Raw genomic sequence first — 22468 nt, forward strand, 5'->3', positions numbered from 1 at the left:
ATCAAATGTGGTCCAAACCATAGACTGGTCAGGGTGTCCATGCTGATCCCTATCCACTACTGAATGCCTGCAATGGGCATGTGAACGGCAGAATTGGACTTCGGAGGAATGGGAGATGATGTCCTGGTCTGATGAATCATGTTGTCTTTTGCATCATGTGAATAGCCCAGTGTGTGTGTGCATCACCCCCTTGCCATCGCAATGGAGGCTTGTTTATTCTGCAACAATGTCCAGGTGGTGGTACGAAGTAACCACCCACCTAAATGCCAAAAGGCAGTTTGCAGAAAATGAGTCCCTAGTAATGAGATCATAAATGTTAATAACTTCCCCGGTTGATGGCTTTAATGTTGTGTCTGATCAAAGTATAAGCACATTGGCAGAAAGCATCTGTTTGAGATGTTCAGCACTTTTAAACTGGTAGCGGTACAAATTATTGACCTGGATCGGGACTTTGTCATAATAATCCCCTTGCCCTGGTATTTTGGAAAATCAGTGTCTCTTTTGTTAACTGTGCACTGGTTAGCTAGGAGTAATTACTATGTGCAAGAAGCTAGCTCAATACTACAGTATATTTGTTGAAAAGATAAGAAACAGACTGTATCTGTGTATCTGTTTTGGTATGCATATTAATACATTTCAGCAACTTAAGTCTAAACTAGGAGTTAGGACTCTACACTTGGGAGTAAACTTAAAACACTAATCTCCTCACAATGCTAGCATGCTAAGGCAAAGTGTAAAGTTCACCATGATCTCCTCCATAGTTTGGGAATGCCATTAGTCTTACAGGTATTTGGGTCATCTTTATCCTATGCAATGCATTCAATGCCAATGTATTGCCAATGTGTATCTGGATTTATTCCCCTTCAACCATGAATGTTTGTATAAGCATTCACCAAATGATTGTCGTGATAGATCAGCAAATTGATCGACCAACAGTAAAAACTGTCCTCCAAAAGCTTTATGTTCACAGGTCTGACACAGCTCCTCCAGATCCATGTGGAATATAATTACTTTCAAGGGCTTACAGGCTTTTATTTCTATGTCCAATTATACTGCCTACGATTTACAATTAACATCTTAATGGCATTAATTAGACTATTGTTGCACAATAGCAAATAACCAATATGAGGTTCCCTAAATGTCAACACCATGCCCTGTGTTTTCCTGCTCCGGTAATTGCCAATCAGCTCAAGAGAGGAGATGTGAAAGGAAAGTTCCAGCAAGCAATATAAAGTAGATAATAATCCGGTATTAGCTAAGACTGTGGATATATGATCTGTACCTATTTGTATCTTAGGATCAATTCATTTTAATGGAAAACAGGAATTATCAACTATACGTTTTCCTTGATTACTTATTATCAGGGTGTCAGGCTCCGGCAACTATCATTACTTCAAAAAAATGCATCTGGTTTTATCCAAGAGATTATGTATAAGTTGAAAACGAAGAACGTTTCACGTATGAGGAAACGACAGAGGGAAGTATAGGTTGGATCCATTAGCTTCTCTGTGAAAAAAAAAAAAAATGTCATGCAGACAGGCTGTTTCATTTCGGACAGCCTGCTGATTCAGTGGCCAAGAAACCTGCTGAGCTGGGAAAGTATAAAGACATGAAGAGTTTTCACAGACATTTCTTCTACTAATTAACTGCTGCAGTTTCTGTTCCCTCCGCTTGTCAAAATTGACACACTCCAAACAGAACAAGAGTGCAAAAAAGCAGAAAACACAAGAGCACTGAGTGAGATCTCTGCCACTCTTGCAATCTACATGTGACGGCCTCAGAGAGAGAGGAAGGCATAAAGGGAAGACGGGCAACATTAATAATATAGGAAGTGGTGAAAGGCGACAACAATAATCCCAGGCGCGGAGAGTGTTTACGCCTTTGGTCTGACTCTGCAGCAGACGTCGGTTTCTCTCACCTTCATTAAACCTTTCTCCTTCTTTCCGGTGAGGCTTAAAAACAGTTGAGGAAGTATTAGTGTCCCTCATCAAAAAGCTGTGAACTAGGCTGAAACCAACCGGCAGCAGCATCACAGCCATTAGAGGCTTTTTGCTCGAAGGTTGTTTATCAGTCTCACACTGGCTGAAAAGAATTTCACCTCTTGGAGCACAAAAGTTTATCTTTGTAGATATTTAAGTTTCTGCTATTTTTCTGCTACCTCCTACATCAGAGTCGTGGTATAGACCACTGACTAAGAAGACCAAAGAATCTACCATGGTGTCACCAGAGGTTTCATGAAGATGAGTTAAAACCCAATGTTTCTCCAGTTGTCCCGGTCATTGCAGTCCGTAATGGGGTGGTTCCTGCTTGGGATATACTTCAGATATTGGCGTTATTAACTGATTTTAACGAAATATTTGTAAACCACCTCAAGGCTATTGTTGTTTGAGCAAACCTTTCATGGCTAGGAACTCTTACCTGTGGTTGACAGTTCTTTTTAACAGATGAACACAACTACACAGAATGTGCTGTAACTAACCCGATAAACGTTGAACCAAGTAAACATTCATTTGCAGCTAATGTTAACTTAGATGTCAGCGAGCTAGGCTACCAACAGTTCACTTCCTGGCTGAAAGCTAGTTAGTCTTGTTTAAAAACTCTGGAAATTTGGTCTGGAGTTAGTCTATTGAGAACTGATTTTACTCTGACAAAGATCTGATGGACCAATCGAATCATTTGGGTGGTGTTTTATATGGTGATGGACACAAGAGATTAGTTTCCAACAAAATGGCTTTGATTGGTTGTTAGACTATCCAATGACATGCATGTATTTAATCATGCTTTCGCCCCTTAAAATAATGGAAATATTAATATGCAATACATTTGTTGCATTATTTGTATTATTTGATTTATCATTCTCTTCAAATCAGAAGAAGTTCTGTAACAACAAAGTAAAGTTGGTTACTGAGGGTGCTTTGGGTCAAACACAATGTAGGTGGGAAGTGTGCCAGGCAGAAGGTGTGCTATATGGAGGAGGGCGAAAATGGGTTTTGGGATTTAATAGCAGACTTAGTGGGCGAAAGGACAAGCAAAGCACACCGGTGATAAAAAGTATATTAAAAACTTAAGCATTTAACCACTCTGAATGATATCTGATGATGTTAAAAGGAGCAGTATCTGTCTTTATGATTTCTCTCTATGACACAACTGAGCACATCTATCCACAACTTGGTACTACTTGAGCGGGCTAACTTATAAAGCCTATAAAATCTTATAAAGACAAGCTGACAAGCCACAGATGTTCAAATGTTCTAAACCAAGTAATAATCTTCTGGTAAAAAAATAAAAAAATAAAAATAAAATCCTTTTATCAGATGAAATACAACATGCAAACCTATAGTGTGCATGGAGTCATTTAGCTAAAACAGGAGCCGTTTTCATTTGTTTTATTGTCCCCTTCACCCCAGCATCTCTGATGCTCTGAAAAAGACACACGTGCACTTTCATATTACCATATATTACCCTACCATAGATCTATAAATTTAGCAACACTGCTCCTTTCAGTCCTTTCGGGGCATAGAGAGGATCTGACAAGTGCATTTCATTATCGTCTTGTCAGGATGCTTCCAGAAAATCTAAGGCACAGACGTATGATGCGGTTGGTACCATGGATTTAGACTTCCCTCTGATCACTGTGGCATCACCTCCTCCTCGTCATAAAAGATAGGTCATGTGGCTGACAGCAGCTTCTGCCCTAAGGTCGTTTAAATTTTTTTAAAGAGAAAGAATAATTAGGCGGCGCACTGTATATGCACCTGAAGGTTCCTATTAAACAAGGAGCGCGCCGCTCAGTGTGCGCTGAGAAATTCAAATCTAATCCCATTCCTCGTTTTATAGTACGTTCCAAAATCCAGCGTGAAGAGCTAAATAAACAGAACGCCATGAGGCACACTTTGATTCCTCCTAATGCTGACTGAATCATTTACGACACCATGCATTACGCATGAGGAAGAACTGAAAGAGTTTTGTGTGCGCATGTGTGTACGTGTGAATACATGCATATTAGAGAGGAAACATGCTTACAAGGGCCTTTTTGCCACTTCAGATACCTTGAGTGCAGCAGGAGGCAGAGAACTGATGTATTAAATATGCTTTGTCTCTTGTACAATTTGTGAAATAAACCCTGTTCGCATGGGATTAGTACACTCAAGGGACCTCATGTCATTTTGGAATTATAGGCGGTTTATCCTTCTGCATCAGTTTGGTGGCGTAGCTACAGCAACAGTGCAGAGCCATTTCTAACTCATTTGTTTATTTTCTATTAAGATTTAAAATTCCGCATTATTAAGGTACTTCAAACTTGAGTGACAGGCGGCAAGCCGGAGCTGACAGGTAGTGGAGAGTTGGGTGGGCAGGTCTCAACACCCCCCATGTCCATATTTGGAATATCCATGTGTGGGTGGAGTATCCATCCAACATGGCAACTGCAGGCTCCGCCCAGTCCAGGCTTTATTTTCAAGGTTCAGAGTCCAATGGGTGACGTCACGATGGGTTTGTCCATAGTATGAACATTCAATGCGTTAAGCTGATGCAGACACTAAAGCGACATATATGTGATATTTGTGACATTAATAAACTCGAGTTCATTACAAAAGACAGCCACGCATGTCATGCATCTGCTCATCTTCCCAGAATTGGCTTTTGGAGCTTGCTTTTTCCTGTAAATGGGTCGCCATGCTGAGCAGCAACACCCTCCTGAATTGGCATCCGAACTGCTTCCCAGTGATTTGCTGTGTAATTTTTCACTTTGCAAATTGCGGACAAAGCTGATTCACACTGGCCTCAGATCACAGACGAACCCTGCAATTATTACAAATGACTACAGGTTCCCAGGAAGACCAGGCCTGCTTAAATAGAGCTATTGTCTGCACAGACTGAAGCTGGAGCCTCAAAGATCCCTTCATTAGCACATCAACAGAAGATACGATTGAAGAGTAATCCAATATTATTTCAAATAATAAAATACAATAAAACTCCCATTGTAACTATGTATATTTTGAATATTGTACTTTCTGTAGCGCAAGGCAGATAGCACTTTCTTAAACTCTGGTTTTAAGGTTTTATTTAACTGTTTTCTTCTATTTTGTATGTATATTTCCTTCTTTTTATTTATTGCTTTTAGTAAGGCAGACTAAGGGTTTCATTGTATGAAACTAAACTGCGCATATGACAACAGTCACTTTGAATCTTAACACAATCACATACTGCTCAAGGCAAATATTGCAGTTTTAAATTGGTTCCCGCTCCTGGCTGATACCCAAGTCTGAAATTGAAATTCAAAATCACTTTCATCAGATCGGGCCACAGGACACCAACACCAGCATCCTTATCAGTTTTGATGGCGACAATCATGGCTTCTTATTAATAACGAGCTGATTTGTTAAATGGCTCTATGTTAGTGGTTTGGTTGGACGGAAAGCATTTTTAGAGGCAACACTATTTCGTATTTGTCAGTTGTTCCCATTTGTCAGAGGAAACTATTAATATAACCTTGATGTATTTCCTTGAGTTCATAGAAAAAACATGTCCTCCATATCGCATCATATAACTGTGTATTAGACCATTAGAGGTGAATGAGATTCTAGATTTAGTTTAATTACCTTGTGTCTATTTGCAGCGAGCTGGACTGACATCTCACTGAGTGTATGTTGTTATTCTGCAGTACATTTAAAAAAAAAACAACAACAGTGGAGCTGCTCCCGTCACGCACGACTACGCTTATTTATGGCACACAAGTAATCGTTTTATCGGATGCACCTGCAGACCATCCTGAATAATGAGATTTTTCAATCATGATTCCCCCACATAAAAATATAATTGGCGATTCAGTTTCTCATGGTGTTACAAAAGGATCACATTCAAACAATCATAAAAACAAACAACAACAAAAAAAAAAAACGTGTTTGCCTTTTTTGTGAAATTTCATCATCCCACTGGGAACGTTAATTTCCCATTCACTGACTCTGGCGTCATTTCAGACCCAGCCACTCCCACATGCTCGACCAGTTAATCACTTGATCTTTCTCTGCTCTCTGCTCTGGCGCATCTGCATCCACTTCGTTAATTAGTCCTCTCAGTATTCATACCACCGGTTCATCGTTCACCTTTAGACTCGTTGTTGAGCGACATTCCAGTGTCCCTGGACTTGATCTGATCTGAGCCGTTACAACAATGACTTTTAAAACATAGAACTGGCTAATAACGTGACCAAAACTCTCCTGATATTATATCTCACCTTGTTTTTCCTCTCTACCTTCTGTCAACCTCTAAATTTAAAGAAAGAAGGGTATGGTGTATACATTTCTTTTTAAAATCAAATTAAATATTCAGAAACCTCAATACATAATTCATAGACAACTGTTTTTTTGTTTTTTGTTTTTTTACAAAGTAGAAACTTGAATCTGTCCATGCGACAGAAAATCAATCAAAACTATTTAAAATGGAACGAATAACATATTCTTACACTGCTGTCTAGTGTTTGCTGTCTGCTGTGGAGGGGGTACTTACAGCAGAAAATACCATTTCAACAGATATCCCTCTTAGTGTTAAGAAGGAAGTTTAAAGTGTGGTTGTAACCATCCATCACCGTGTTTAGAAGATTAGTGTGAAGTAAAATTGGCAATATGTACCGTCCACATTCATATACCACACATCTAAAGGACCGGATGGGGCTTCTGGTTTGTTTATCTTCTGTGATGGCTAAAAAGGTTGCAGCTGCTGCTCCACAGAGAGGTATTTGAAACCAAGAGGATACTTGAAAAAAGACACCCGACTTCTGTCAAGATGAAGCCGAAAAGAAGAGGATATAGGCGCAAAATTAATCAAGCTTGTTCAGATTGAAAAGAGAGACCAGCCACCAATGATCGTGAATAATTCAAATTTAAGCATAAACTTGTGAAATATTTAAGATCACTGAAGGACACTGAAAGATAAAGAAGCGATATTGCATGAGTTGTGTGCAAGTGCATAACACTAATGTAGAGGTTTGCGAAGAATTTGTGGAGTGAACACGGGTTTCTTTTCATGGTTTTCAAAGATCTGACATGTCCACTGTTCCACCGAGCATTGAGTGACACTGACCTAAAGTGTGGTCTGCAGAAAGCGAAGGACAGAATTACTTGAGACGAAAGCGTGCGCCGACAGGCATCCACAGTGGCATCCAGTAATGGAATTCAGATCCAACGCAACCACACAAGTGTGAATTTAAAATGAGTAAAATAAGTAAATGGCTATGGAGGCCTAAAGGAAAGAGAGGTTTAGCTTGAAAAATATAAAAGCCTTGTTCAGATGAAAATAAAACTAGTTCTCCTTTACGGTGTAATTATAGTGGTATATTTATTGTATTCATTGTATGTTATTATAGTATTGGGGTATGATGGGGGTATGATGTGTGCGACAGTGTCAGTTGTTCAATTGATACATGGCATCTCAAGTAGAAAACATTGTCTAAAATTCTACTCTTCTGCTGGAACACAGTGTGCTTAGCTGCATAACATACACCACGCATATACTTCGGGGCAGTGTTGTCTTTGCTTTTGACCGGGAAAGCTCATGTACCAGCCACCATTCACCTTGATTACCGTGAAAAGTCTAACGTGAAACGGGGAGAACAGTAGTGGGCTAAGCATACATCCCTGAGGGATGTATGCGCTGACTGATAGGGTGGAAGTGAAGCACTGCCTGTGGTATCCAGCCGCACAAGGAAGAACTGATGTGCAGGTGTTGAGCGTCACAATGAATCTGGTGTTAAAAACTCAATGTAGGATTTTTTTATTTATTTTTTGCATGGTCTGAATGGGACAGTGCAGAGCTAATGCTATTGCACCACCTGGGGAACCGCTCAGCCTGTAGGCAAACTGGAGTAGGTCAAGTGTAATGGGCTTAACCGATGTAATGTGACAGTGATTTTGGGCGCTGCTGGATGGTAGAAATTTAGGCAGCTCAGGTTAGACTTCTATGAGACACTGGCCTTGAAATGTGGTAACAACCAAGCAAAGGTTGGAGGTATCAGTAAAGCCATCTGCCAGCTCACGTGGACATGTTTTGAGAACACTGCCCACGATGTTGCCCTGTGCAGGAGTTTTGTGTTCTTTTAGCTTTTAAAAGGTAATCTGCCCAACATACGAGATGTGGGCAGTTGGCCTGTTCTAGCATTAACTCCTGCTTGGCATGCTGTCCATGGCGAGGGAAGAGGGTAGGGCAGAGTCTAGTCAGGGCACACAGAAGGGCCTGAATTTAATAAGGATGTATCCAAGGTTAGGACAGCAGCAACCAGCAAATATTGTCTGCACACCTATACGTCACACCTATATTGATGATCATGACACAAAAGCAAATTCCGCTAAACACTGCAAAAACCAAGTCTCTGTGAAAACGAACATCTGACTGTTCTTCTATTCAAATTAAAAGAGAGTCTGATTCACATTTAATCTAGTTTATTGTCCATGGACTCAATATTTGCTGGGGGAATTCTAGGAAAGCAGGAAACAATGCTGTTGTGGTTCCAATCCAACCATTGCTGCAGGTCTTTTATGGATTTTGTAAAATATACAGATGAGGCTGACATATCAGAACAGCGTACTACAAGTTATGACAAAACTAAAATGAAAAAACAAGATTGCAGAGGCCCCTTAGCAACAGCGGCTGTCCTCAGCGGAGCTATCTTGACTTGGTAATCCAACCACAGATTAAGGTTAATACCACTGATATGAAAGAACACTTAGCATCCCGACTTGAACAATTACAAAACCTTACGATAAGCTCAGCTCAGCATAAGTCCTATTAACACGGGATTAGTTCTACCTGGGGACAAACCATCGGTTTGATATCTCTGCTACATGTCAGAGGGCATTTTATAGCTTTAGCTACTTTGAAAATACAGATTAATGTAATATATAAAAAATATATATTCTTAAAAATAAATCATATTGTGATGAGACTATTGGCAAGAGTTTACGAACTACCTTTCAATATTTACTTGATGTGATGAACACATTAATACTTGACTGACCGATTCAATGCATTAAAATATACATGTGCATCATCCATTATCTGGTGGTTTTCCCGAATGAAAAGAGGCAAATCACTAATCACAGAGATGCAGATTCACACTGGATAACTATTACCATAGGATCTTTGTGTTACAAGAAGTTTGTATAATTTTTAATTAACAAATTGCGGACATGGGCAGTACACGCGAGATTAAGGTCACAGATGACCTCTGCAATTATTACAAATCGCTAGCAGTCCCCAGGAAAAACTAATTCTATGCAAATAGGACGATAGTTATTTTTTCCCTCTCACATTTTTACATCTCTCCCAACATGGTGTGGTAGTGAGACCAACTTCAAGCTTGAACCTACAACAGACACACCCCTGAACCTATTATCGGCTTCTCGGCTGCTGTCGAATTGCGATAGTCTGCAATAGTCATACTCAGCCGTTATCAGAATACAAGTCGGCCATTTGGATTTTATTGTGGGGCGTGTTGCAACCGAAACAGAGAAAAAAAACGGATATGTATGACTACACAGGTGTTACTCTAATGTCCATTGCCACGTAAAGCCCACCCAAGCAGACCCAGCAGACCTTTGCCGGAGCATGATCAGTTCCCAATGAAGCAACTCTCTGCTGCAGACGAATTATGGGAGGTTGCTCTGGCTTCCATGCTAATGCTACACAGGAGGCCAGGGACCCTCACATTCAATCTGATGAGCCATGACTGAAATACATACATAAATACTGTTTTGATGTATCTGTATTTGCAGCATGAACAGTGGATTTGAGGTTAGAGCTGTCGTCAAGAGAGCACCTCTCAGTGAGATGCAACTAAGAAATCGCTGAGCCCCCCGACTGAAACAGTGATTATCCAATCATAGCTTTATACAAAGCGCAGCAGACATCCAGCTTTGGATTACTCCTCGTGTCAAACAGAGTGTGTACAACAGATGTTTACGTAAAGTCTTTTTTCCTTTACAAAATCGCAACCGTAGTGTTTTTTAAGTATTTTTAATGATGGCACACACTGCAGAATCGGACCCCAGACTGACATTTAAACTGTTAAAAAAAAATAATTAAGAATCAGTGTAAACCATGTGACTAGACAGGGTTACGAAACAACAGACTGAGCTTACATTTTCTCTTCTTGTCTTTGTACACGCACATCAAATATACACATCGTCTCACACACACAATATCAGCACTAAGTACGACCGGTTAACCTCCAGCTGTTCTACCACTGGAGCCAAAGGAGAACTGTGCACCAGGCAATCTTTCCTCTTTCTTTTACATAAATTATGAAATCTTTTTGATGAATAAAACTGCATAATAAACTGAACTACTAAAAGTGTTGAGTAATACGACTTCCGATGTTTGAAGATGTGTGGCTATACATACATATATACAGGTGCTGGCCAGTAAATTAGAATATCATCAAAAAGTTGAATTATCTCAGTAATTCCATTCAAAAAGTGAAATTTGTACATTATATTCATGCAATGCACACAGACCGATGTATTTCCAATGTTTATTTCTTTTAATTTTGATATTTATAAGTGACAACTAATGAAAACTCCAAATTTGGCATCTCAAAAAATTAGAATATTGAAAAGGCCAATGAAAAAAATTTTTTTTAGAAATGTTGGCCAACTGAAAAGAATGAACATGAAAAGCATGCGCATGTATAGCACTCAATACTTTGTCGGGGCTCCTTTTGCCTCAATCACTGCATTAATGCGGCGTGGCATGGACTCGATCAGTCTGTGGCACTGCTCAGGTGTTATGAGAGCCCAGGTTGCTCTGATAGTCGTCTTCAGCTCCTCTGCATTGTTGGGTCTAGCGCATTGCATCTTCCGCTTCACAATACCCCATAGATTTTCTATGGGGTTAAGGTCAGGCGAGTTTGCTGGCCAATCAAGGACAGGGATACCATGGTCCTTGAACCAGGTACTGGTGGTTTTGGCACTGTGTGCAGGTGCCAAGTCCTGTTGAAAAGTGAAATCTGCATCTCCATAAAGTTGGTCAGCAGCAGGAAGCATGAAGTGCTCTAAAACTTCCTGGTAGACAGCTGCATTGACCTTGGACCTCAGGAAACAGAGTGGGCCAACACCGGCAGATGACATGGCACCCCACACCATCACTGACGGTGGAAACTTTACACTGGACCTCATGCAACGTGGATTCTGTGCTTCTCCGCTCTTCCTCCAAACTCTGGGTCCTTGATTTCCAAAGGAAATGCAAAATTTGCTTTCATCAGAAAACATAACTTTGGACCACTCAGCAGCAGTCCAGTCCTTTTTATCCTTGGCCCAGGCGAGACGCTTCTTACGCTGTTTCTTGTTCAAGAGTGGCTTGACACACGGAATGCGACAGCTGAATCCCATGTCTTTCATGCGTCTCTTCGTGGTGGTTCTTGAAGCGCTGACTCCAGCTGCAGTCCACTCTTTGTGGATCTCCCCGACATTTTTGAATGGGTTTGTCGTCACAATTCTCTGCAGGGTGCGGTTATCCCTAGAGCTTGTACACTTTTTTCTACCACATTTTTTCCGTCCCTTCGCCTGTCTGTTAATGTGCTTGGACACAGAGCTCTGCGAACAGCCAGCTTCTTTAGCAATCAACTTTTGTGTCTTGCCCTCCTTGTACAAGGTGTCAATGGTCGTCTTTTGGACAACTGTTAAGTCAGAAGTCTTCCCCATGATTGTGGAGCCTTCAGAACAAGACTGAGGAACCTTTTAAAGGCCTTTGCAGGTGTTTTGAGTTAATCAGCTGATTAGTGTGGCACCAGGTGTCTTCTATATTGAGCCTTTTCAGAATATTCTAATTTTCTGAGATACTGAATTTGGTGTTTTCATTAGCTGTCAGTTGTAATAATAAAAATGAAAATGAATAAACACTTGAAATATATCACTATGTGTGGAAGGAAAGTATACAGTATACAAGTTTCACCTTTTGAATGGAATTACTGAAATAATTCAACTTTTTGATGATATTCTAATTTACTGGCCAGCACCTGTATATATATATACACAGACACACACACAAGTACACACACTGGTACTTTTATTGTTTTGAGGACACTCATTGGCATGATGCATTCTCTAGCCCCTAACCCTAACCATCTCAACTAAATGCCTAACCCTAACCCTAACCCTTACCCTAACCCTAACCTAATTGTTATCTTTATCCTAAGTTTTAACCTTCAAAACAGCCAAAAAAGACTTCATTTGTTGGTTAAAAACTCGCACTGGCCCTCAGTACAAGAGCACATATACACTACCAGTCAAAAGTATGGACACACCTTCTCATTCAGTTCACTGAGAAAGTGTCTCCAAACTTTTGACTTGGTGCTCTTTTCTGTGTAGACTTTGTATGCCTTCAGGCAAGCCGCAGGGATGCAATGAATCTGTAACAGATTCTTAATCCGTACAGGTTTGTCTGAACATACATTTAGGGAATCTGTGTGATTCAGAGCTGCAGGAAATGCGCCATCATTTGAGGGGGTGACTGAAGCTGGGACTCATGGTGCCACTGTCAAAGTGCAGCAAATAAGTTTTTAAGCAGCGCGTATAAGTATTACTCAAGTCGTAGCCTATCTAAACAATGGCGTTTTCTGCTCATAAGCATGCTTCTTATTGCTCTTTTGGTTCGAGTACAGAATTCTGGTTGTTTTGAAGGGTTTCTTTCTTTCTTTGACTTTGTTTCTGTCTGAACACTTCTGGCTGTTAACTGTGATAGTTCCTGGCAAAGTCGAGCCTTTTTATAGCACCTCAGATCTGGCACTGAAAAGAGTTTTACAACTATGATAAATCCATTATCATCATTAGAAAACCTTGGCGTGAATGTGAGGTCACTCTGACGATAATGGAAACGAAGCGAGACAGAAAAAAAAAATCATTGAGATGTGAGTCACACAGGGATTCACAAATTGTAACTCAATTTTCCACCTATTTTGACTAATTAGCATCGCTGAGGTTTCTATCAAACAGCCCCTGTTTTCACGAATTGACTTAGTGGGGAGCTATTTTCTTAACAAACAGCCCTGCCACGTCAGCTCAAAAGGCAGAGGCGTAATTAACAAGATTAATATTCCGTGTAGGCTGAACTTCCGGAGGCGTGCAATTGAAAACGCTGGATCGATGAAGAGGCCCACCAGACACCTGACTGGAACTAATGATATCATTTCAACCTTTGGTTCTTCTGCTGAAGAAGTCAAAATATTTGCCGCTTCACTTATTCAGAGACAATAACAGAAAAACAATTCAATTCTACCGTATAAAAGTTGACTCGGAGAGAGATAGAAATGTCGGCATTTGATCATTTCCCTAGAATATGGGCTGAAGAAGACAAAAAAAAAAAAAAAATCAATGCTTGTTGGCACTGGCCTTTTTTTCCCCCCTCTTTCCATTGTTAATTAGCCACAGACAGGGTTCCCCAGGGGCGACGCTAATTGACAGAGATGGCGAGTTTTACTGGCGTGGAAATGAGACGAGCGGTTTGCGCTTCGCTGAGAATATCGCAGAAGGGTGAATTATTTTGTGTTTTCACTCTTGTCTTTCCAATATTCTTGAAACATTACGAAAAAATAAACTTGAAGGAGCAGCTATAGTTGAAAGGAGTGTGATTGTGAGAGGCAGAATAGCTGGCAACCTGTTAAGAGGGTGATGCATGGGGAGTTGTTCTGCACCCAGGTTTCTCCGGCCTCGCGTTTGATTCACCAGCCTCTAAACATTCTGCTGTTTTTGCTTTAGCTGATGAGCTTTTGTGCCTATTTTAACTTTTACTTTTCACCTGATTGATAAAATAAACACAATACACACAATATAAAAATCTTGTCTTGGTAGTCACTTTGGGGTACATTCGTCGAAAGGTAGGTATGTTAATTCCCCGTGGTTGTTAAAGATACTGGCACGTCCGTGGAGCGTGGTTCAGTCCGGTCAAACTAATGTGTTTGTTTGTACATTCTGTTTGGTTTGATTGAGCTCGTAGGAAAGCTTTGAGCCAGAATGAACCACGACAAATTAAAAAGACATCCTTGTTTTTAGGAGGTCTTGGTCAACTTTTAAGCCGATTGCAGATGGCTCTTCTTTGAGCTAAAAGTGAACAATATTTGAAAATATTTTTTGATTTCTAAGCACTAAACCAGGGGATCCTTAATGTTTTTCATGGCAAGGACCACAAACTGATGGAGAGATTACCTCTACCCCTAACCCTTTACTAAAATATGTTGGATTCATGTTAATGTGTATTTAACAAAATTTTAATTTGTGGGAGAAATTTAAAAAAAAAAATACAAATGTGTGTCTATGTCTAATCAAACAAAGATTTTGCGAACCCCGTTGCAGTATCTCCACAGACCCCCTAGGTGTTGCGGACCCCCTGTTGAAGACCTATGCACTAAACTATTTTAGAAGTGATCTATAATAAATGGGAGGAGCGCCCTACCAAATAAAACTCAGTGAATTTTGACGGTAGCTCCCTAGGTAGAACCAAGACAAAGACATTCCCCCCCATTTCTACCTGGTCATCAATATTCTCGAGTCACAGTGTCAACCAATAACGCTCTTAATCAGTTTCTTCACCAGAGAAGGAAAGTAAACACACACGGCACGTAGCACGCCGCTTGCTGTCAGTCACAGCAATTTAATTTCCGCTTTCTGCTCTGCGAGCCTTGAACGTAACCAGGTCTGATCGCGGCCGCCGCTGTGCTTCGACTTCATGTGAACGCAGAGAGACAGACGGGACACTCTCAGTTTAATGGCAAACTGAATACAACGTGTTAATTAAAATGTCACAGTGTTTAAAATGCTACCAGTCAAACAGTCAGTGCCAGTGTCCTCAAACACATACATGGGCTGTTTACCATGGTTCTTTCAAAACGTGTTTATCCACTTCACTACATTAGTTTTCCTTGCTTTTATTTATATTTTTATCTTTCCGTGCCTATGTAGATGGTTATGCATCGTTTTATTATTCATTAGACTTTCTTCTATCTATTGGCAGATATGATGTGTTCAATGCATCCACGACTTCAACAAATATCCTTGACATTCAGATTATAAAATGTCCTTTAAATTCAGAAAATCTCCTAGTTTTGAAACAATTGGGATAAGCGTGATAAAGATTAATGTGTAGACTCATACATTATGTGACTTTGTGATATTGTGTGAGATGATTGTTTGGACAGAGGTTAGTGGTCCGGACCCGGGATGATTTCCCAAGAGCAATCCAGACTGACATATAACAAGTTAGGAGGACAGCCCATGAGGTTTACAGAGAGATGGATGAAGCAGAGGGGAAAAAACAGAAAAAGAAAAAAAAATCAACACAGCAAAAAGATAAGAGTAGCCATCACAGAAGCTGTAGGTGAGCTTTCACAGTGCAAAGCCAGCGCAGTCCCTCCTGTATCAGTGCAAAATGATTCCGTTTGCTTTTCTGTGGTTGAGAGATTATTTTCCAGTGGCAACACTGCGTAGAAAAACGGGGGACTGCGTCAGCTGCAGCTGGAAATGCATAAATAGTTCCATGAAAAAATGCGATGTACTTTTCTCCCCTGAAAACAAGCTCAACAACAGTGGATGTGGTATATGAAGGGAGGCTTGCCTGACAGAGGTCCAGCTCTACCTATCCTGATGGTCATCTCATCAGAGTCCGAGAGGTGGAACAAAGGCTCCTCCTTGGCCAGCTTGGATTCAGGGGGCAGAGCCAAGGCTGTGTGGGGGTCAGTACCTACACCCTGAGGATGACACGAGATACAGAGACTGGTTAATGTCACTTTTTAGATTGAGCGCAGCATATTTAAAAACACATTTATTTCCCGGAAAAATCATTTTCTTTTCCTTCAGCTGTTGTATACTACATGAGAAGTCTTGAATGTCATGCACAGCCCACAGCGTCGCCACAGGTCAATCACTCCTTAACAGTTTAATTAGCTTGTTGATGTAATTGTGGTATTATCTGAAAGTCACCAATTAAACAATTGGCCGTCATATAAACAAACTCTGCAGGACTTAATTACTTTAAATGCCCCACAAAGAAAATAAAGAAGCACATTATTCCTTGGCTAGTTGTCTTTGCTTGGTATTGTTATTAGATATACCATGACCTGGATGACTGAGAATCTTCACAGACATAACTTGATAAAATATAACGTTGTCATTATAAATGGGGAAATTATTAAGTTATCACGGGCATCCATGAAGATTGACTCGGTTTTGAACCGAGCCTCAAGTGGCCATTCGAGGAACTGCAGCTTTCTGGCTTTTGGTTATTGGCCATGAGACCAGTCCAGGTTGCAGGTGAACGTATGCATTGACAGGATTACTGCAGTGGCATTTCACTTAAAACCCCCTAATGAACAAAGTCATCATGGGCCATTAAAATAAAGGTTCTAATCTTAGAGGCGTACGTTTTGTAACCAGCTATTGTCGTGTGTTAACGCTACTACATTAGCATCACCATTTTTACACCACCACAAATGACTGATGGATATTTGCCAGTATTTTATTACTGGCACACATTACTACTGATTACAGTACAAGCAATCATTGAGGGTTAAAAATTTAAATGATGTAGCTGAATGTTCTTCTATTAAACACCTAGTCCAGACTGTGGAGGTTAGTCAATAGTTTAATTTTGTTACTTCTTGAGCTAGCACAAATATTAGCAATGGAGGAGACTGAAAATTCAGACAAAAAAAGAATGAATAGATTCCATCTAGTGCATTGTCACTGGACATAAATCCAATCACCCCATCCTACATACCTACATACTACTTATCAGGGTTTTTTGTTCTAGTAAAACATGGAACCATAACGACAAACTGACAACTTTGTCTTCATCAGACACTTCAAGAATTTCCATACAACACTGTGACCAGAAAAATCCTTTGCTCATGCCTAAACTTTTAAATTCACCATGAGTCCAGATCACTGTTTCAGACTCTGCCTTTTATGCAAAAAAACAAAAACACAAGCCATCATCTGGGTCTCAGCAGAACAGCTGCTGTCCTGGCCTAAACAAAAGTGGCCACCTGGATTTAACAAATAGGTACGAGCCTTCCATTGGATAATTACTGCATGGCTGATTATCTTTTAGCTGGCAACAAGTTGCTACTTGACATAGCTTGTAGAGACCACGTAGAAAGACACATCCTGTGGTTGTGTAAAAGATGTTTGTCTGTTTCAGATGGGTCAAATCATTGGCATGCATCACGCAGAGGAAACATCTAAGTAAAGCGAAGCAGAAACGACTAAAATTGGGTTAAGAACTGTGCACCGCATTATTAAAAAAAATGGAAGGATAGTGGGGAACCATTGTCTTCGAGGAAGAAATGTCATCAGAACAAAAATCCTGATTGATCGGAATCGGCAACCACTTAAACGTTTGGTGAAATCAAATGGAAGAAAAACAACAGTAGAAGAGTTATGTTTAATGGTGAAAGTAAGCGCATTTCCACACATACAACGTGAAGAGAACTCAAGGGATTGAGAATGAACAGCTGTGTAGTCACTGATTCTTAAGAGAGAATCATTCATCATTCTTAAGAAAGAATCAGTGAGGCTAATAGGGAAAAAAGGCTTCAATTTGCTAAGGAGCATAGGGATTGGAAGAAGGTGGTCTGATTCAAATTTTTTCTTCCCTGATGATACGGCCATATTCCAAGGTGATGATGCCAGGATTCATTGGGCTCAAACTGTGAAAGAGTGGTTCAGGGAGCATGAGACATCGTTTTCACACATGGATTGGCCGCCACAGAGTCCAGACCTTAATCCCACTGAGAATCTTTGGGGTGTAATGGAGAAGGCTTTCCACAGTGGTCAGAGACTCTCTAATCGTCAATACAAGATCTTGGTGAAAAATGAATGGATGGAAATAAATCTGGTGAAACTGCAGAAGCTTATTGAAACAATGCCACAGTGAATATGTGCTGCAATCAAAGCTAAACGCAGTCCAATGAAATATTAGAAATATATATATCTTTTTGGTTAGGCCGTGTAATCGTGTTTTGTTTCGTTTTCATGAGGAAACATTAGGAGGTCCTTTAAGTGACCCAGGATGCATTGTCTGTTCACACTACCAAAGGAATGCGGTCCAATGCGTCCCAGACCACCACCTAATGTGGTCCGAGACCAAACCACTAAAATGCATCTGCACTTTAGGCCACTTGCAAACAGATTATTCAAACAACCAGGTCTGAACAGGGCCTAAAACAGGCCGTTACCATGGGAGCAAGGTTACTAAAAGAAGCAAAATAAATCATCAATGTTTATGAATTCAGGAAGATGTCTGAGCATCCTGATAAGTCTGAAAACTGAAGGAACTAATTAAAAACAACATTCCTCTGAAAGAACGCTAACTGGAGGAGACACTCTGACAGGACAGCAAGATTATTTTGCATGAATAATGAAACACTCTAATTTACTTAGCTCGCAGTCTCTTCTCTTCTTATTTTTTTGTACGAGAAGGCTCTTAAAAGGTCTGTCTGTTTCCCTTTTAGAATGAAAATCTGCTGGACGATCAGTTACGGCGCACTGCCATTAAATTCCAATTATTTAATGAACACAGACCAAACTTCAGCAGAAAAAAAAATTATTATTAAGTTAAAAATCAAATTATATTCAAAGTCAGACAGTGTCTGAGGCTAACAGAGACAAGCTAAACTGAACAATGAATCGGCACCACACGCAGATGTGGGCTTAATTGAGTGGGTTTTAAAAAATGGCCAATTTGATGACAACGGAGCTCACACATTTATTAGAAAAACCATTAGATGAGTAATGCCTAAATGTGAATGCTAAAAAAAACTAAACGTTGTCATCCATGTTTCCTCCCCCTTTGTCTCTGCGACACATCAATTTCTCGTCCCTGCTTCATCCTGCAGTGTTTGTGTCACAGCTGGCTTAAAAGCAGGTGGAGTGTCCGTGCTTCAGAGTGCACATAATGTACTCGCAGGTTTCCTTGTTGCCGACGCCAATGAACATCATGCATTGCTTTATGTTTTATGTAGACGCTCTTCCCCACTTTCTTTCTTTTCTTTTTTTTTTTTTTTAGATTCAAGGTATTTATTAATACAGAGTTTCGAATTTGTTGGACTAGGGCACAAAAAAAGAGTTAGCCAAGAGATCTATATTTCATCTATACATTATTTATCACGACTTATCTTCTTGAGAGTTGCAGGGGTCTGAAGAGATTCATGCTAAAATCAGAAAATATAACATATATTAGCTTTCATAAATTTTAAACATTCAATGTGTGCTGCTCAGCTACAGGGGATTTGAACTCCCGAGCATTCCTTCCACTGGTTGAAAACCATCTAGGAAAACCATTTATGAATCCTCTTAATACCTACAACAAAACCGACATGCTCCCCCCTGTGAGAAATGATTCTCCTTTCTAAATGGTAAATTGCTGCCATTGATGGAAAGTTGGTCTGCGATCACTCTGTTGGGAACTGATTATGCTGCAGAAAAGATCTGCTGGGCTAAATCAAATGGTTCAGATAGGCTTTCGGTGGTGATGGACAGTAAGAGTAACAGTAGCATCGTCACACACATCATCTGAACGCCATCGATTGACTTCGTTTTCGAACAATATGGGTTTAATTGGTCATAGGACTGTCTGATTGCACACAGAGGTATTTGCAACCTGCCTTGCCTACCTGTATCTGCTCTGTATTGCTTTAAACATTCTCCATAATGAAATCTCAATTGTGTGTTTCCATATCCAAATAGCTTATAGATAGAAGAATAAGATCACACACAGACTGATGGCTTGAGGCAGGAAAGATTTCTTGTTGTGGCCCTATCTCTACAATTTTGTCTGAGCCTTTTGGAAAAGGTGCTTGCTCTGTTGTCTGTCAATTGTATGGTGGAGAGAGTGGTCAAGGTTATCCATGATCGATAACAGCTTTCTCAGTGCCCTCCTCGCCACCACCGCTTCAAAAGTCTCCAGTCTGCAGAGAGAGCTGGCCTTTCTGATCAATTTATTCAGTCTGTTGGTGTCACTGGCTATAATGCTCACCCAGCAGACCACAGAGGAGAAGAGATAAGAATAAAGTCTGCTTATGGCAGTTGGATAGTTTTCTTCATATTGAAAAGTGTCAAAGAGCCCCTGGTACATCTTCGCTATATAAAACCGCAATTGTCAAGACACATCAAGCTGGCGGCCACTTGCTACAGAAGGGCCATCAGTCATCAGTGTCTTTGGCCCTAGCTTTTGCGCCATGTCCCACGTCGTTTGCACTAATTGCCGGCTTTTCGGTCAATTGAGTTTGTTGAATCGGTAGCAGAGCCCTCTGGTGACAGCGATTACTCTGATTAGCTGTCCAGCCCAGCGAAGAAATGTTCGAGAAGAGAAACGGGGGTGAAGAAATCGAGCAAACAAAGAGATCAAATTGGCACCCGTTGAAGGTTCTTCTTGTTTTTCCATCTTCATCGTGCGTTGTAGAATGATCATCCAAGCAGGCATCTGAGAAAGATTTTGTGTATCCACTGTCTTAGCTCTCCTACTGGTATGGAGCGTTTGGAACTAGTTGGCCATTGGCTGTATTTGTGTGTTGAGGTGGAAATTTCCTGCGTGAGGAACCTTTCTTCAACTGGTTCTTTGATGTTGGTTTGGCGTGTCCGTACCTTGTACGACAATAAAAACTAAAATGTCTGCATATTTTTACACCCACTCCCCAAGAGCATATTGGCTGTGAAATATAAGATTATGCGAAGACAAAAAAGTCAAATCAATGAGAGGAATATAGCTAAAAACGAAACAAAAACAAAATTATTAACGGTCGTTGGGCTCCTGGCTCAGTTCATTTTGTATTTGTCATTCTTGTTCTTTGGTTATTGCATCCGCCAGAGGCAATGAGGCGCATGAAGAGGATGCAGCCCAGAAAAAAAGAATGAGGAGGAAGGAAAATTAATGAGTTTATGGCATGACATTTGGGTGATGTTGTGTCATTGTTAAGCTGAAAACAATAACTGCAGCTTGACCACAAGGCACAAGCGGCTGCTGTGAGTGCCTATCCATCACCGACTCCTTGTGTCTGCAGAGATTTTATGCAGTTCTCGTGGATGAATGTGCAAGCAAACTGTTGCTATGGCAGGAGGGGGCATCTTTAAAAATGCGAGCTCTTGCTTTAACACCCCGATCAATCTACATCTTACAATGTGCTGTGGGAAACAACAAGTAGCAAGCATTAAGAACATTATGATGTATCAGCCCAGACAGAGAATGCAGTAAAATATTTTCAGAATAAAATATTACATGGGAAGTGTGCCTTACAGTAACATTTCCTGAGTGTTTTTCATTTCTGTGGAAACTGTCACCGTGTACTGTGAACTGATCTGTGTGTGGGCATGGCTGAGTAAGTGTGTGTTCTACTCGAAGTGTGTGTTGCATGACGGATCAGTTCAAGCGCCAGGATGTTATTAACCTAAAGTGGCCTTTGGTGACGACCTATGATACAATCTCATCCGCAGGTCCAGGCTCAATATTAGACCACTTCCAGGAGGAGCAGCAGCAGCATCTCTCTTCCTCATTGAAAGTCACTCCTGCTCTCGCTCTTCTTTTGTTGTCTTCAACGGTGCTTTCGAGCGAAAACCGTCTGATCCTCTACTTCAACGTGCAGTTGCAATAGGCTTGTGTTTTGAAGGCGCTTACCGCGACGGAAAGCCACATGGGTATTTGTCGTTATTACCCAAGGGCATCAATCACATGTGTCCAGTCCAGGAAGAAATCACAAGTGGGCAAACAGAAGCATGTAAGGATGACGGACTGTGAGGCAATACAAAACAAAATACAACAGACCAAGTACCGCACTGAACAGAAGGTCTTACTAAATAGGAGCCTGTGGTAGGGCTACATCAAACTGTAGGTGCAGTGTTTTGTTGCTGAAGGAGCAGTTATTTTTACTCCAGGATCTATCTATCTATCTCTATATATACTGTATATATATATTGTCTGTGTCAAGACTAGTGGTTTAGATGGATGTAATGACTGAATGTCAATTTAGAGCTCACAAATGAGAGTGGTTCCGAAGCGGACAATGGCCTGAGAGTTTGATTCAATTAACTTCGTCTCAATGCTCTGGCTCTCTCTTTCTGTACTAGGCCTAAAAAACCAACTACTTAGATATGTGGGTAACATTAATAAATAACAAGATATGTCAAGTTATCATCTCAATCTTCGTGTCTGAGTCACCCCCGACTTTCAGTTTTTTTAAAAGTCTTTTTTTCAACCAAGCACTGACCAGTCAAGTAATGTGAAATAAATGTAATGTCCTACAGAAACACAGGCCACTGCTGTGAAAAGTTAGTTTTATTAGTTTAATCAATATAAATATTTGGAAAGTAATCCAAAAATGCCCAATGTGGAATAACATCATTATTTGCAGTATATATCAAAAATAAAATAATGACATCATATATTTGTTAGTCTGAGTGGATTGTGACCGAGTGTAAATACACTAGTGGGTGCC

At 40.4% G+C, this 22468-nt stretch overlaps 1 protein-coding gene across 3 annotated transcripts in view; it reads right to left on the reverse strand.

The window, feature by feature from the left end:
* The window catches only part of LOC125022682 (zinc transporter ZIP11-like), a 141374-nt gene that overhangs the window by 45881 nt on the left and 73025 nt on the right, over positions 1-22468 (reverse strand). For 2 of the 3 annotated variants that reach the window (XM_047609541.1, XM_047609542.1), the window contains exon 5: positions 15598-15730. In XM_047609541.1, coding sequence (XP_047465497.1) covers positions 15598-15730 — 133 coding nt within the window. The remainder of the gene's footprint in view (positions 1-15597; positions 15731-22468) is intronic. The other variant, XM_047609544.1, reaches the window with a different exon arrangement.

Source organism: Mugil cephalus, chromosome 16 (assembly GCF_022458985.1).
Source record: "Mugil cephalus isolate CIBA_MC_2020 chromosome 16, CIBA_Mcephalus_1.1, whole genome shotgun sequence".
In the NCBI taxonomy this organism is placed as follows: domain Eukaryota; kingdom Metazoa; phylum Chordata; class Actinopteri; order Mugiliformes; family Mugilidae; genus Mugil; species Mugil cephalus.